Genomic DNA, 17,249 nt, shown 5'->3' with positions numbered 1-17,249 from the left:
TAAATAAATCGACTCCCCTCCTGAAAAAATGAGTTCGCACCACACGTGCAGAGTGAATTCAGTTTTTTCAGAAGGAGTGACGACTTATCAGAGTGTGGGACAGCAAAAGTATGTCGACTTATCCAGTGGTGACGAGTTAAACGGTGTCGAGTAAACCGGAGTTTTTAAACATTAATGCCTATGTAAGTCGGCCGAGACCACAGAAAATTGACTACTTAACCGATGGTGTCGGGCAGTGGCGTGCCGTGACATTTGATGATAGGGAAGCTGTGTTTCTGTAAGAAGCCAACTTACAGGGGCAATCAATTAATTGCGCGTCAGGGCCTGTTCGTATTCGTTTGTTCGATAATCGAAAATAACTATTTTCGATTTAATTTATCCAGGTTTTAAATAGAGATCTGTTTAAAACTGTTAAAACTAATATCTCAAATACTATAGTAGAGATAATAGAGACGTATCACCCTGCTACTTGTAACATAAAAATGACACTTCTATCATCAGAATGCAATCTTCTGTCATTTTAATGTTATCAGTAGCATTGTGATAAGTCTCTGTTATCTCTACTATAGTATTTGAGATATTAGTTTCAACAATTTTCAAGACAAGAAGCTCTTTATAATGTTCAAAACGGTTATATTGCTACATATTGAAAGTTTTGTACATAATATTCTTGTATAATATATCTGTTTAATAAATAGGTAATGGTAAAATAAGTAAATAAATTTGCGTTTTACTGTTTTGTTTTATTACATATGTATGACGATATAATTAGGAAAACCATCTTATCCTCTGATACATTTAAATAGTCATAGAAATTTAATTCAGATAAAGACAAACTATTTTTTAAATAATTTATTAACTTTAACACTACATAAAGCTGCTATACAATTTTACTTGATTTAGATTAGTGAGAAATAGTATTTGGGATGAAATATTTTTTTTATATTTTTGACATGAGAAATTACATTTCTAATGACACTCACATTGGCTCTACATAGTTTGGTAATTTATATAATATCCTGCACTATCAAAAGTAGAATATGAATAAAGATTTATTGATGGCCTACTACACCTGTCCTTTATTTGTATAGGTTTAAAATATCACTAACATGTCTTTCTTTTAGCCTCCATGTCATCAGTAATCACTATCACTGTCAATATCTAATAATACTGTCTGAACTCTTGCCATTCTACATTTACCTATTTGTCAACCTCTATCATCATCATCTAACCATCTCTAAGTTATGTGTCTGTAAATATGTTGAATATGTTGTCTAAATAGTTAAATTTGCTCTTTCTTCTCTAACAGTTTATATTTGAAATCCAAGAACTAAATTACTGAATAATCTCCCTCTCTAAGCTGTTCCTAACTTTTTTGGCTCAACTTTAATCGCTCTCTATCTCATTAATAAACACAATATAAATTGTGAATAACATATATCATAGCTCTTTTCTCACTGCAAACTACAATAATTTACCTAATATTAATAAATAAAAAAAAAAAAAATATGGCTTAATCTTGATAAACTCCAAAGCCACTTTAAATTCTAAATCTCTTTTTTTGCAACACTTTAAATCCATCCTATCTTAACACACGGTTTAATGTTTCTATACATTTCCACAATTAGATTATATAATTCTCATCGTTCCCTTTTCTTCGTGATTCAAAGAGTTCTCGGGAATCCCGAAGACATCCCATATTAATAACGTATATATACAGGCTTAACTATAAATTTTTTGACTACGTTTTCTTCCCCTTAACGAAAACTCCCAAAAATATTTAAAAAATGAACACAAATTGTAAGCAAAAAACAACAATCTAATCAATTTAAAGTCTAAAATCGTGAAAGTGACAGTTAATAGAAATATTGATATTAACGACATTTACGAATAAATAATGTTCAAAACCGGATTAAAATAGTATTTATAAGCAGTTCTTTAAAAAAAGACAAAAGAAATATCTGAATTAAAAACGAGAAAATTTCATATATTGAAAGTATTTCGAATGTTTACAGCTGACTCTCCCTAGGCTCCAGCCAAACTTCGGACAACGCGCGATCGAAGCGCAGGAAGTGGCAGAAATATTTATTAAACCAGTTAGTAGCATTACAGCTATTTTTTTTTTGGCAGCGCAAGGACCAGACTGTAAATTAGGAGTTGGCAACCCTAGGCTGAATAGCCAACATAGCTAACTCCTAATTACCTCGCCAGAGGGCGGGAAGCAAGCAAGCTTTCTGATTGTTGACGGTCGTTAGTCACGATGGTTCTTACTGATGTTAAAACTGCCGAAGAATTTGATAAATGCATCAATTCGGATGCGTAAATATTTTTGTTTAGTAGTACGAAGTCATTAATTTCATCACAATATATTTTGTTATCTTTTTATTTTCGCAGGATTTTGATTGTAACCCATTTTTGGGCCGAATGGGCTCCACAATGCCGACAAATGGACGATGTTATGGAGGAATTAAGTAATGATAATCAGTATAAAGATGTAAAATTTATTAAGGTAATTAAGATATTTAATATCTAAAGATTACTTTACGGCTAATTTTAAGTTTTTGATGTAATGTAGTTAGTTAATAAATATAAATATATGTCATTTGTATTGATAATTCATATAAATTTTTTCTGGTATTTTTCATAATCATTTAATTTGGTTTGCATTTGGCTTAATCTGAATTTAAATTGGAACATTCTGGAAAATTAATAGCTAATTTTATCAAAACGGTTTTCTGTTTTGCTGTACAATTTAACCCATTTTTGGGCCGAATGGGCTCCACAATGCCGACAAATGGACGATGTTATGGAGGAATTAAGTAATGATAATCAGTATAAAGACTGGCTAAAGTACCAGTACTAAAGCTTTGAAGATGACTTTGAAACATACTAACTCAAATAATACTGTTTGGCATCTGTAAACTATATCATTAAACACTTGAAGATAAATTTATATCTAATGCCTGTAATGTTTTTATTTTATCTTTTCAAGTCACTTAATTAAAAAGTGCAGTTATTAACAGTTTTAATTTAACTGCATGGAAATGAAACAGAATAGAGATGTATTGACATTAAATATGAAGTGCAAATGAACAGTTCTTAAAAAATTAGTAAAGTGGTTTTTGTTTTAAATGGAAAAGAATTCAGTTAATTTAATAATTCTTTAAGCATGAAATTGGCTTAATCCATTAATGATGAAATCATCCATTGGAAAAGTTGTTTGACCACTTTTTCTACATAAGTTTCCCTTATAGCCTGAGGTGTAAAATAATTTAGTCTGAGTACATAGAAGAAATTTTCAGATTTAGGGAAATCAATGTATTTATAATCTCATACACTTTTTTGTTAATTCTAATATTTTTTGACACTAAAAATTTTTGTTTTTATCAAATTTATAATTATCAAAGAGAAATAGTAGGTTACCAGACATTTGAGTTTGACCCAAACATTTCTGGAATACCTAAGTTCTGTTTAGGATAGCCATTTTGAAAAGGAGAACATTGCATATATGTCAATAGGCTACTATATACATGGCTTGTTCAAAAAGTATATCTAGATTGGTCCGGTAGTACAAAGACAATGGCTGGCTCAACTGTATCCATACCATAGAATGAGGATACAGTTGACAAGGTTGGAACTGTTTTCTAAAGTGATCATTGATTCATTGTATGGGAGATTGCTGATGAGGTTTGAATTTTGGTGGGTTGCTGTCAGGGCCAGATTATCGAATAGGCAAAGTAGACAAATGTCTAGGGTCCGTAATTTAGAGGGGTCTGACTTTAGTGCAGATTTCTCTGCTTGAAAACGAGTTAAAAATTATTTAAGAAATCCGATAGGACAGAAAAGGATGCATTTAATAATTCCTACTAAGCTCGACTAGCCATTACCTAAAAAAAGAAAAAAAAAGGTCAACAGCCACCCCTGCGTCAGAAGTAATGTACGCCACGAGATCTCTCGCAGCACCTAGAAATATTCCTACGGCCGCTTTTCGTGGTACTACTGATGTATGATTATGATTTATTTTCTAAATCTAAACTTATACGTCGCAACATCGCATATTCGACATAGCGTTCAAGTTGCTCAAGTGCGAAGATATTACAATTCAATAGTGTTTTATAAGTGTTAAAAAGGGTGACACTACGGTGTGAGTTGGAGTGACACCACGATATCTGCACCGGGTGTCACCCATGCTAGCTACGCTAATGTCACATTATATAAGATTTGTTTAGAAGCAACTTATTTAAATGGGGCCCTAATTTAAATTTTGTCTAGGGCCTGCTAGAGGCTTAATCCGGCGCTGGTTGCTGTGATTAAATTTTACCAAAAATTCATTTTGTGGCCATGTCTACTAACAGAGGAGTAATGTGAAGACTTCCAGATGATTTCCTCTGATTTGTTTAAGTGTTCATGTGACAATCAACAATTTTTAAAATGCCTTATCACAGGTGTTGAGTTATGAGTGTATTGATAAGATCCAGAGAAACAACAGTAATCCTCATAATGAAGAGTTCCTCATCACTGATTAAAGAAGACATGCCAGGTGCACAGAAAAACAAAGGTGACGCTTCTATTCTCCATGAATATGTTCCATCAGGGCAAAGAATTGCAAAATAATTCTACTTTGAGGTTCTGAAATGCTTGTGGGAAGATCATTCAGAAGAAAACAACTAGACACGTGAAAAATGCAAGTGGGTCTGCACAACAACAACAACACACCTGTTCACACAGCATTATTTGTACAACAATTTCTTGCAAAATGTGAAATATTGCAGATACTGCAACTGCCTAATTGTTGCTGTCACAGATATTAAGTAGAATTTGATGGAGGCACTGATGGCCATCTCCAAAAACTTCCATAAATGTTTCCAACAGTGGATCATTGGGCTGTCATTGTAGGAAGGGGTTTACTTTGAAGGCGACTGATGCCAAACTTCAGTAAGTCCTATACACTTGTAACTATGGACATCAGTCTAGGTCAGTGGTGGCGAACCTATGAACCTGTGGATCAGACCCATGCAGGCTTTTTAAATGACCCATGCATTGATTTTTATAAACTAACCTTATTTTTTATATCATAAAAAAAGAGAACAGACAATCAAAAATATTGAAAAAATAAAGTGTATATATATATATATATATATATATATATCTAACGTCAAATTTATAAAAAAAACCAGTCTAAAGGTCCAATGGCAGGCATCAGGTCATGTGCAAAAAAAGTAGCTTTTAACCATCCTCCCCTCCCCTTTCCTAGTGACCTATGAACTAGTACTAAAAAAATTAATGAACATAATTTGACCCACTTCTCAAAATGGTTTGCCATCACTGGTCTAGATATTAGTCTGGATAATATTTTGAATAAGTCATTTAGAGTATATGTACAGTGAAACCTCCATTAATGGACACTCCCAAATAGCGGGCACCTCTATTTAATGGACACTTTTTACAATCCCCAGACCCTTCAAATAGGACATTTATTATATTTACCTCTAAATAGCAGATGTCATTGTCCATAACCAACCTTACAAAAATGTAAAGTCTCGCCTTCAATATTCTGAAAGAAATAATTACATATGTAATATTTTAAAACTGAAACAAAAAGTCGGTTCAAATACTCTCAGACAATGAATTTTGACCATAGGCATGAAGTAAAGACTGGCTTAAAATAGGAATAGGGAAGAGGGCAGGTTATAAGAAGTCAAACAATATTCTTTATCTGTTAGAGAAGTTTAATCTAGTTAAGTTGTCAATCACCATTTATTGTTATACATTAATGTTGTTAAACTTCTGTCTTATTATTGGAATTAAAATTATGATACCAAAAACTGTAAACTTTTTGAAGTTTCATTCGACAAGAACTGTTGTAAAGTAGTAATGAAAAAGAAATTTAAGACCATAAATGACATCCTAAATGTGAGAAAACTGAATATCTTCGTACACTTCAAAGTGGTTGGCAAATCAACTTCGTAACACAAGCTTTGAACTTTCACAAACAAATGTTTTTGTAACTGTTTTAACAGCTTTGTGGTGGCTAAGGTGTAATTTTTAATAAATCAGTTACTGAAAAAAGCAAAATTGTTCAAAATTTGATGACTAAAAAGCAGAAAAATCCCTGTATCACTTTTTATTAGTTGCTTAGAGATCATAAATGATGTTACAAATGTAACAATTCCAGATATGTTTCCCACCTCTTAAAGTGGATAGCAAATTGCCTTCGTAACTTGACATTTGAACAAGATTCAATTAAAATGAGATGTTTTACAGTTGGAAAAAAAAAGGTATATTGTATTATATATAAGTATATTTTAATTATATATGCTATATATACTTTTCAGTATATTTACATTCCTAACACAAATTTGATGTTTTTGTAAACAATCATATTCTTCACTTTATAATGACCAGGTTAAAATACAGTATGGTTGCTGGCATATACCTCTGAATAACCGACACCGCTAAATAGCGGACAAACTTCTTGGAGATTATAGTGTATATACAGCTTCAAGTGGAAATTTTTCAAACTTCAACAGATTGATGTTATCTTTAACCATAGCTTTTTTTATTAATGTTATAAAATGAAAAACTTGTTTTACCATTTAAATATATTCCTCCAGTATATTCCTCCTACACCTAAAAATAATCACTTCATAAAAGCTGTCATTTAACTGTTTGCTATATGGATAGGTGTTGAGGTAACTTTTGACGGGATCTTCTTGAAACCATTTTCCTTCAGTATGCTTTGTATAGTTTGATCTCTTGAAAATCTCAAACTCAGTTGCAAGTTTTTATTATGACAAAAAAAAAGAATATTCTCATTTTCTTTAAGATATAATAGATACTCCATGTTTGTGGTTTGGCATTTGCAACTATTTTTTGAAGTTTTGAAGCTGAAATTTAATTATTTAGAGCAACCTGTGGCCCTGGGCCACATTCATATTTTGTGTGGTCCACATCACACAAAATATTAATAAATATCAATTTCCCAACTTAAGAAAGTCAGCAAAAATTCTGTTGTCATTTTCTGCAACCTAGTAAAAATTTAATAAAATATAAAACAAGAAATTGGCTAACAGACACACCAAAACTAATTAAAAACTAGCAGTGACTAATATTCAACCAAATAATTGATTCAAAATTATATTCAAAAATTGAGGTTTTAAAATATTTTTAGTACAGTTAAGGAGATTTAGTTGTAGAAACCACATACAGCAATACTCCAGTATCCAAATTCTTGCTATGATGACAATTTTTAGTAGCTATCAGAAAAAATCAAGTCTTGACTTATATGAATTTATTAGAAGTACATTTCTGACTAATTTAAGCCATATTAGTAAAAGTGGGAAGTAAGGAACAACTTTATTTGTAGTCTGTCTACATTTGTTTCAGCAATGTTGTTTGTGTTATATTGCAGTTGTATAGTAATGATTTTTATCACAAAATTTTCAATGCAATCTTATAAGCTTATTCTTAATGGTTCTTTACCTTTTGTTTATTTTCATTATTGTTCTGTTTTTATACAGTCATATAACAATAAAAATCTTCTGATATTACTATCTATTGCATACTAAAAAAATGCAGTTTATATTAGATTCCTTATAGGGGTATCATACAACTTGTTTCATTACCACTTAATAAAGTCTTTAAAAAGATGTGTGTCAGTTGTGGTGATTACAAATTCCAGTTCAAATTGGAGTTTGTAGTAATTAATATCATGATAAAATCATGGATTTATAAGTGAATAGGTAGGCAGATTGTCTAAGTTTCCTACACCTAAAAATTGTTATTGAGATTAGAAATTAAAATTCTACTTTCTGTAATGAGTAACAATAATTATTATTGCTATAACATAGATTTAATAATTTAGAATTAGGCTTGAAATTATTAAATCTGTTATATAATTCAAATATCTTAAATTTTATAGATTGAAGCTGAAGCATTAGCAGATATTGCAGAAAAATTCAATGTTAATTGTGTTCCTACTATGGTATTTTTTAATGTAAGTAATATTGATACCCAACTTGTACCACCTTATATAAGCAGCCTTGTTTAAAAGAATCTAGCCAGAAAGGGCAATCCATAAACTTCCGAGAAGCTAGTAAAATATCTACGGCCTGGCGCTCAGGCGACACGTAAACGCCAGAAAGGCAGATTTGCAGAAGCTTACGCTGAACCCGCCGGTCAGTCTCCGCACAGCCCCTACCCTTCCCTCGGTATATGAGATGTTCAGCATGCACCATATTATGTTAGTATTTTATTTTCAATATCCCCACGAGGCATATATTTTTTATTATTATTGTTCACTGTTTGTTATCTATCTTTACATTATTCTCCTGTATCGTATTATTTAATACTCATCAACGTAGAGATGGCGCATGCCATCCTATTTAAATGTTCTTCTTAAAATGTTCCAAATGAGCGGCTGTTACTGCTAAACGTTCTTATGTTCGATTTTTTCGATGTTCTAACCTGAAGAAGGTCGTTAAACACGATCGAAAACGTTAGTTAGATTCTTTTAAACAAGGCTGCTTATATAAGGTGGTACGAGTTGGGTATTGATAAATCACGCAGTCAAAGATGAGCTACAATATGTAAGTAATATTGGTTTATGTATAAGATTTTAACATTTGGTCTGTTTTTAAAATAATTAAAGATTGTAACAAATGATAGCCATATTTATATGTATATAATGATTGTCTGATCTAATATTGTAACATGAAAAATAAGATTATTAGGATTCTATGCTAATTACAGATTTTATTTTAAAAAATAACTTATAACAGCCAGGAAAGTTAAGCAACTAATTGCTGGATTTCCTGAAAATCATGAAATTCTGGTTTTTAGAAAAACAATATACTATTTTCTTATTAAGATATGATTTTTAGTACTTTATTCTTTTATTTAATATATATATGCTTTTATTTTTCAGAAGAAGAAAATGATTGATAGGTTGGATGGAGCTAATGTTCCAGAATTAATTAAAAAAGTGAAACAATTACTTTCAAAAGCTCTTATCATACCATCTCCACAAAGCAAAGAAGTGATTATCTATTATTATTTTTTTCTCCCAATTTTACTTACTTTGAATTAAACTTAAAATTAATATTACACAAAATAATTTAGGAATTTCTAAAAAGCAAACATTTTCTTATTAAAGAAAATATTTCCATAATTTTTAAAATTTAAATTAAAAATAGCTATTAAGTTTTAAAATTACTTCTATATTTATAATAAAGGATTTAAATGAACAACTGAAAAAATTAGTTAATGCAGCTCCTTGTATGCTATTTATGAAAGGATCTCCAGAAGAGCCAAGATGTGGTATGTTATATAGTTTAGTTAAATAATTTACATAATTATTTAGAAACTATGTTCTTTGTATAATATATTTTTTTTAGGTTTCAGTAGACAAACAATAGAATTGTTGAAAAAATATAATGCAGAATTTAAAAGTTTTGATATATTAAGTGACGAAGAAGTAAGACAAGGTGTGTGACATTTGATGTAAGCGCACAAATAATATTTTATATAGAAAATTAATTTCTCAAAATATATTTTATTCATTTTTATATATATGTAAAGGTTTGAAGACTTTTTCCAACTGGCCTACCTATCCTCAGCTGTACATCAATGGAGAACTAATAGGTGGTTTGGACATATTAAAAGAATTAGCAGAAAATGGTGAACTTGAGAATTTACTTCCAAAGAAACAAAGTCTTAACCAGAGGTTAGAATATTTTTTTTATTATCATATTTGAATAATTAAAAGTAAAGCAAAATTTAGATTAGGTTTTACATGAAAATTGTAAACTTTTATTTGAGAAATCTTACTTAAAATAAAACCTAAGGATACCAAGTACTTAAAATTAAAGGTCACAAATTTGTAATTTTTTAATTTTTGATGAATGAAATCACCTTTAAAGAATAAACTTTCCAGGATATCTTATCAAATAAATAACAACCATTTTTAAAGTGTGATTTTAAGTGAATTAGAAAAACAACTTAACCAAAAGGGTTTCCAGGATTTAAATTTAAGTGTTTTGAAACTGAAAATGAAGCAGTATGTTAAAAATATTTAAAATTTTTTTCCATTTTAAAATAAATAGTTTAAATTTGTTCTATATTTTGCAATATATAAGATGTAATATTTTAAATATAAAAATGAATAAAACACAGCAAGAGAAACAGAAGATATATGATCAATGCCTGACTCTACTTTCCTTGGTTACATAAATATGCTTTTTTATTTTTATTAAGTTTAACACTTCCGTAGTCAATGTAGTTAGTATTCACACTTTCTTTCTGAATATAGTCAAACCTCAGGTTTTGAATGCCTTGCTTTATGAACACCACATCTGCCCTAGTTGCAATACAAAGCTACTTGGCAAGAGCCATTCACAGATTAAACACACACAGTCAACTCCATATACTTCCTGTGTTAAAGTCAATGGTCTGATCACCAATTCAGAAGTTAGTGGCACCAGATTGTCTTGCGTCATTAGACAACACAAACCATTGATGACGACATTATTCAAATTAGATTTCAGTGTGCATGCGGGTAAGATACTACTACCATTTGTTGGTACGTGTCAATTAATCTGATTTAAATTGAATTATAATACAAATTATTGGATGTCAATTAATACAACTTTTATTTAAAGGTGCTTAACTCAATAACAAAAATTTATATTAAACATTAATATAATAACTGGCTACCTAGTATTAAGAAATATTAACCAAAAATAATAATTAAAAATAAAATCCAAATTGGTTTTTACACCATAACAAACTAAAATTAGAATTTGATTTAAATTAGTTAAAAGCAATTGAAACGTAATATTTTGAAATTGTGGATAAAGCACTTGTCTGTCTTGATTGATTTGGTTATTTTTCATCCAGGAAGAGTTGTCTGTACTGAGGAGTTTGTCTGCTTCATGATATGAATTGATGCATTGCAAAACATCAAATTTGCATTAGGAATGTGAAAATACTGAAAAATATACATAGTATAAATATGTATACATGTAAAGATTTAAAAAATATATATACAGTAGAGCATCGATTATCCGACTCAGTTGGGGACTGGGGTTGGTCAGATAATTGAAAAAACGGATAACCTAAATGTACGAAAAAATACATTATTAGTATAGTATATTAGTATATCTCATGTAATTAGTATATTGCCATTAACCTACTTTGCGTTGAATTTTCATCGATGTTAAGCCTAACAAACTTTTTTTTAAAAAATAATAATCATTGTTAAATTATTTCTTTATTTTGCACAAAATATATACAAAAATAAAGACAAAGTAGAAAATTAAACCTCGTTTAAATACTGGCCTTCCTTTCATGGTCAAGCCAGTGTTGCCAGCTAAAACATGCAAAAATTTAACAAAAATAATAATAAAGTAGCCAAGACATAGCCAAATATTGTAGCGCCACATCACTAGTGGACAATTGAATTTGCTGACTAGAACGCGGTCAGTTAACAAATGTGACGGTTGATCAGGGGTCGGATAATCGATGCTGTACTGTATAATAAAAAATATTATATATATATTTTTTATCTTTTCAGCTGTAAAAATTTCATTTTAATTGAATTCTACATAGCAAACAGATTGGACAGGACACTTTAAATGGGATATAATAATTGATCAATGTTTATGTTTTGTTATAATTTTTAATTCATTAAAAATGACCTAAGTGGAAGTAATGAAAATAAAAATGAAACTATTGTTATGAACATAAGGGTGGTGAGAGTTCAAATGTTGAGTTATGAAGGCAATTTGCTAACCAAGAGGTGGAAATGTATTTGATATTCTTGTATTTATGATCTAAGTGTCTAATAAAAATCAATAACTATAAAAAGACAAATCTATATATCAAATAAGAATAATTTTTTGAACATTTTTGCTTTTTTTAGTAACTGATTTATTAAAAACTAGCAAATAAGCCTGGCATTTCTTGGACAAACAATTTGGATGATTTGGTAATTATTGTACTTTTGGAAATTAAGTTATTACTATATTGGCAAGCACCTATTACCATCAAAAACAAAAAATTGCATCTAAAATAGAACAGTAGAAGCCGTTTTTCAGGTTAAGCCTTAATCCTCTCCCTTTCCCCCCACGTGGGAATTTCCAAAAATCCCTTCTTAGTGTGCATTTTCATGACATACCCTATCTATGTACCAAATTTCACCTCTTTAGGTTCAGTGGTTTGCTCTGGGCAATGATGAATCAATCAGTTACTCAGTCAGTCAGGACATGTAATTTTATATATTTAGATTACACTTTAGTCACCACAAAGCTGTTAAGATCATAATGACATCATACATGCGAGAAAACTGAATATCTTCCTACACTTTAAAGTGGTCAGCAAATTGCCTTCATAACACGACCTTTGAACTTATAACAGTGTTTATTTGGTGAAATAGTTTTTTTTTGTTACTACTGAATTGTGGTTCTTGTCAAATGAAAGATAACTTTGGAAAAGTTTATGGTTTCTTGGTACCATTAGCTTAATTCCAACAATAAGACAGAAGTTTGACACTTTCTGGTCTGACCTTTTTGCCTTGCTCTGCTTCTGTGTGCTGAGTTTTTACCATATTTACACAATTGCACTGTTTGAAAACAAATAACTTCATGGTTTTCAATATTAAACTGTGTTAAAGATTGTTTTTTTTTCTGTTTAATCTGATATATATTATGTAAGGATTTGTTGATATAGTTTGGATTTTAGATATTTTCATTTGTTTACATTAAATTTAAACTAAGAAAAGTTTTGATTTTTTTCATAATGTATCATTTGTAAAGGGCATAATGTTTGCAATTGAATTTGATCGAATGATGTTATTCTATTGGATGTTTTCTAGCATCTGACAAAAATTTATGATGATATGTCCAATAGAGATTGTTTTTGATTTTTTTAGAATACCACTGGGCTTAGCGCCCCATAGAAAATATATTGAATTGTATACATTATACAAAAATTGCATTTAAAAACATAATAAATAATCAGTTAATGTATTACTTGCATTTGACAAAAGTAAATACTAGTATTGTACATGAAAACTATCATACATTTTTTAAATTTAAGAATTAAAAACAATAAATTATATTTGTCTGAATATCAGTCATGTTACCACTTTTCTTACATTTATTATTACATTGTAGGATAAAACAATTTACGTTAGTGTATTTAATATAACTAGTTAATAATTGTCATTTAATTAATATAGATATTAACTAAAATATTTACATAAATATTAGTTATTATTTAATATTTTTTTAAAATATTAAAAATCGAAAATTATAATGCCTAGCTTCATATGTTGACATAAAATAACTTATATTATCTATCAAAAACTCTATGAACTTAAACCTGTTTTCTTGTAATTTCTAAATCAATGGTAAATAAAGGAACGTAATGCATGCATTTGTGGACCTCAGGGAGTACAAGGTTGAATGTGTGTCATACGATATTGGACTAGAAAGTGTTAATTCTTTCAGAATATCGAAGGTGGGACATTGGGTTCTTGTAAGTAAGGTTATGGATGACAGCATCTGTTATTTATTTTCTGCTACTTATAGGTAAATATAATAGATGTCCTATTTGGAGGATCTGGGGATTGTAAAAATGTCCGTTAATAGAATAGAGGATTCACTGTATACTGTGGAACCTCGCTTAACGACACCTCGCACAAGTATTTCACATAACGAGCAAAACAAATTGTAAACATTTGCCTCGCTTAACGAGCAATGTTTCGCATAACGAGTGATGAGGAGAGGGGAATTGTGCACATGCGGTATGCTCCATCAGTCTGTGTTTAGCACTCGTTCCACTAGCATCTTAGTATCATTTGTGATCACATATTTTTCCAAACTTGTGTTCACACATATTACTTATAAACATCAACAACCAACGCCCGTTATATAATAAACACACCAAACAATATGCCAAATTCTTGGGTCATTAAATTTTAGACATGTCTGAATTAAAAATTAACTATTTATAATTATTAAATTTAATAGGAGATGGAAACATAACTGTCTACCTCTAGTCAAATTAATTAATTTCTAATATTTAATTATAGCCTTTACATAATGCAAGAATTTGGCATATCATTTGGAGTGTTTATCAAACATATTAGCTGTGATTTTTTTTCTTCTTTTGTTTCTGCAAATCGAATTCTCATTCCAGGATGGTTCATTCTGTGCTAGAAGAAAAATGATGGCGATTCACTCTCCTTAACAGTGAATATTGAATAAATGTTATACATAAAACATTTGAGCATTTTTTCAGCATGTCATTATCAAAGGCATTATCATATTTTACAATTGTTTTGCTTAAGAAAAATTGTTTTGCTTAATGAGTGTTTCGCTTTACGAGTAAAACTGGAACAAATTATGCTTAAGTGAGGTTTCACTGTATATACAAATGGATATATTATTATATAATATATTGCATTTATGGGCATTTTTATGCATGAAATACAGCTAAAAAGGTAAAGAAAAAACTGTTTTGGGGTCAGGAATGGACTAATCCATATTATATTGTTTATGGGAAAATTTGTTTAGGTTTGAGAACAAATTCAGTTTGAAACTGAGGGTTTGACTGTATTTATATATTTATAACATATAATTAAAATTTGATTTCAGATAAAAGTAATTTTATAAGAATATTTTGTAGGCTTGAGGCTCTTATTAAAAAAGCACCAGTGATGATATTCATGAAAGGAAATCCCGATGTTCCTCGTTGTGGTTTCAGTAAAACTCTTATCGGAATAATGAATGAAACTGGGTAAGTATAATAAAGCAAATAATAAATATTTAAGATTCCATTTTTAATTAAAAATTATACTTTTTAATTTTAGTGTAAGTTACGAAACATTTGACATATTACAAGACGAAGAAGTACGTCAAGGATTAAAAACGTATTCAAATTGGCCAACTTATCCTCAAGTGTATGTCAATGGTACTTTGATTGGAGGATTAGATATAATTAAGGTAAATCACATTTTCTAACTGTAACAAAATTTCAATGATAAAAGTATTAATATTCTTTTCCTTTTGTTTTTTAGGAATTAAATGAAAGTAATGAGTTAAAACAAACTTTATTAGGAAATAAAAATTGATTTAATCTTTAATAAATAAACTATTTGTTATTTCATTATAGATGACAATATTAATGTAATCTATTTACTATATGCATAAAGATACTGGTAAATAGTAAATAAAATCTTCACTTATCAAAGCTTTGTTGTGTATTTTTAATTAGAGATTTAAAATATAGAATTTTATTTAACAATCTAACAAAAATTCAATATTTAAACACTTAGTTGTCATTTTCTCACTCACTTTAAAAAGGAATTAATGTTCATTATTTTTCATCGATAACCAAATGAAAACATCTGAAAAAGATGTAAAAATATTTAATTTATATACAATAATGAATTTTCCAAGGTATACAAACAAAAAGTTTGAGTCCTTTTTTCTATTTTCTTCCTTTATTCCGGTCAGGAACCACTTTGCAGCTGGCGACATGAAGTCAAAAAAACTTCTAAAATAACGAACAAAATACCATTAGACGATTCACAACACAATTAAAAATGATCTTCGGCGCCGACCTGTTTCTGTAGGCTACGGCGCTTACAAAACATTAAAAACTGTTAATCTTCCATAATAGCACCCGTGTTATATAATCGCTTTTAGCTGCGGGCCCTCTGGCGGATTCGAGTAATCACACAAAATGTCGCCAGCTGCAAAGTGGTTCCTGACCGGAATAAAGGAAGAAAATAGAAAAAAGGACTCAAACTTTTTGTTTGTATACCTTGGAAAATTCATTATTGAATTTGTACAGAACTCAGGAATTAAAGTTTAAATATGTTAATTTATATACTTTAAATCTTTTTCAGACACACAATAAATTCATTCATGAAATTCAAAACAACAAAAACTGGCCATCTGAACAATAAAAAAACTTTAGTCTTTAAGTATAAATTCAGTCACATGTATATATTCCAGTTCTCTCCACCGTGGCTAAAGCTTTCATTGAGGGAAAAAATAGTCTATTGTACACTAGTTTGATGTTGAATTGGCAATTTTTTTTTCCTGTGGATGTCAAAGATGATGTATCTGGATGGTGATCTGGTTGGCCCTAGAATGGGACTATCTTGACCTACCTACTACTGGGAAAACACATTGAGCCAAAAGTATTTGCACTCTCCATTGCTTAGAAATTTAGTCTTGCTGAAAGATCACATTAGGCTGCTAATCTTTAGTCATGGTACCAGGTATAGTTCTAATATATCGTAATAATTGTTGGCATTGAGTAAGGGCCATATTTTTTATTGTAGCTAATCATTTGGTCATGCATAAGGCAGCACCAAACATTTTTTACTTATTGTGTGGTTTTGCACTGTCCCAAATACAGACATTGTTTTTTTTTTTGGATAAATTTGCATTTCATGTTTGTGGCAATGTTAATAAGCACAAGCAACTTTCAAACCATTCAGCATATCAATTGCAAATGCCAGGCACTTTGGTTTGTCATCTAGCTCTACACTGACAACTGGAGCTTTTATAGAAATACATGAAATCATTTACTATTGACTTCAGTAGCTGCAATTGCAGAGAGGCTCCCTTAATTGATTTTCTAGATGAACATGCAAATATTTCTCAAATTTGTTTCACATTGGCCTTACCTGATTTAGGGAGGACTTAGATACGAGGAATGTCAACTCTGCCAATTTTGAAAAATTTTTAACACTGTTTATTGGCTAGATGTAGCTGAAGGTGGAACTTTCCTCTGTACTTGAACAACCTATTATAATTCAGAACTGACTGTTTCATGTGGTGATTTCAATGCACAACTAAAGCAATTCAATCATACTGTAATTTCTAATAACCGCAGATAAAAATTAACTAATTTCATTCCTAATTCATTGTATAATTAGTTGACGACTTTTGACTACATTATATTAAATGACCATTTTGATATGTTTAAATTCCAGCAGCACATCTGTATTACCCATAACAGAAAATCGATAATAGTATTTATTATGTTCCCCTTTTACTAGATTTATGTGAGGAATTAAGTGTGTCCAGATCATTTTCCTACATGTACTGTACAAGATTATTTCTCATTTGGGTTATTAACTTTTGACATTCATACAGCATAAAGAAAAAGATTACTAACTTCAAATGTAATATTTAAAGAAATTTGTTAAAACTCAATTTGCTCTCAGAAAT

The 17,249-nt window shown here is 29.9% G+C and overlaps 1 protein-coding gene across 1 annotated transcript; it reads left to right on the top strand.

Annotated features, from left to right (window-relative positions):
• The first annotated feature begins 2,210 nt into the window (after nucleotides 1-2,210).
• On the top strand, nucleotides 2,211-15,272 carry Grx3 (Glutaredoxin 3). The gene is made up of 10 exons (XM_067277618.1): nucleotides 2,211-2,319; nucleotides 2,395-2,509; nucleotides 7,922-7,996; nucleotides 8,927-9,037; nucleotides 9,234-9,318; nucleotides 9,396-9,485; nucleotides 9,580-9,724; nucleotides 14,689-14,799; nucleotides 14,873-15,005; nucleotides 15,080-15,272. Exons 1-10 carry the CDS (start codon nucleotides 2,261-2,263, stop codon nucleotides 15,131-15,133), a joined length of 978 nt encoding a protein of 325 aa, XP_067133719.1. The 5' UTR covers nucleotides 2,211-2,260; the 3' UTR covers nucleotides 15,134-15,272.
• Nucleotides 15,273-17,249: the final 1,977 nt, after the last annotated feature.

The sequence above is a fragment of the Centruroides vittatus genome, unplaced genomic scaffold, assembly GCF_030686945.1.
Source record: "Centruroides vittatus isolate TY-2023 unplaced genomic scaffold, ASM3068694v2 contig_1168, whole genome shotgun sequence".
In the NCBI taxonomy this organism is placed as follows: domain Eukaryota; kingdom Metazoa; phylum Arthropoda; class Arachnida; order Scorpiones; family Buthidae; genus Centruroides; species Centruroides vittatus.
This window is presented reverse-complemented; position numbering and strand designations above follow the sequence as displayed.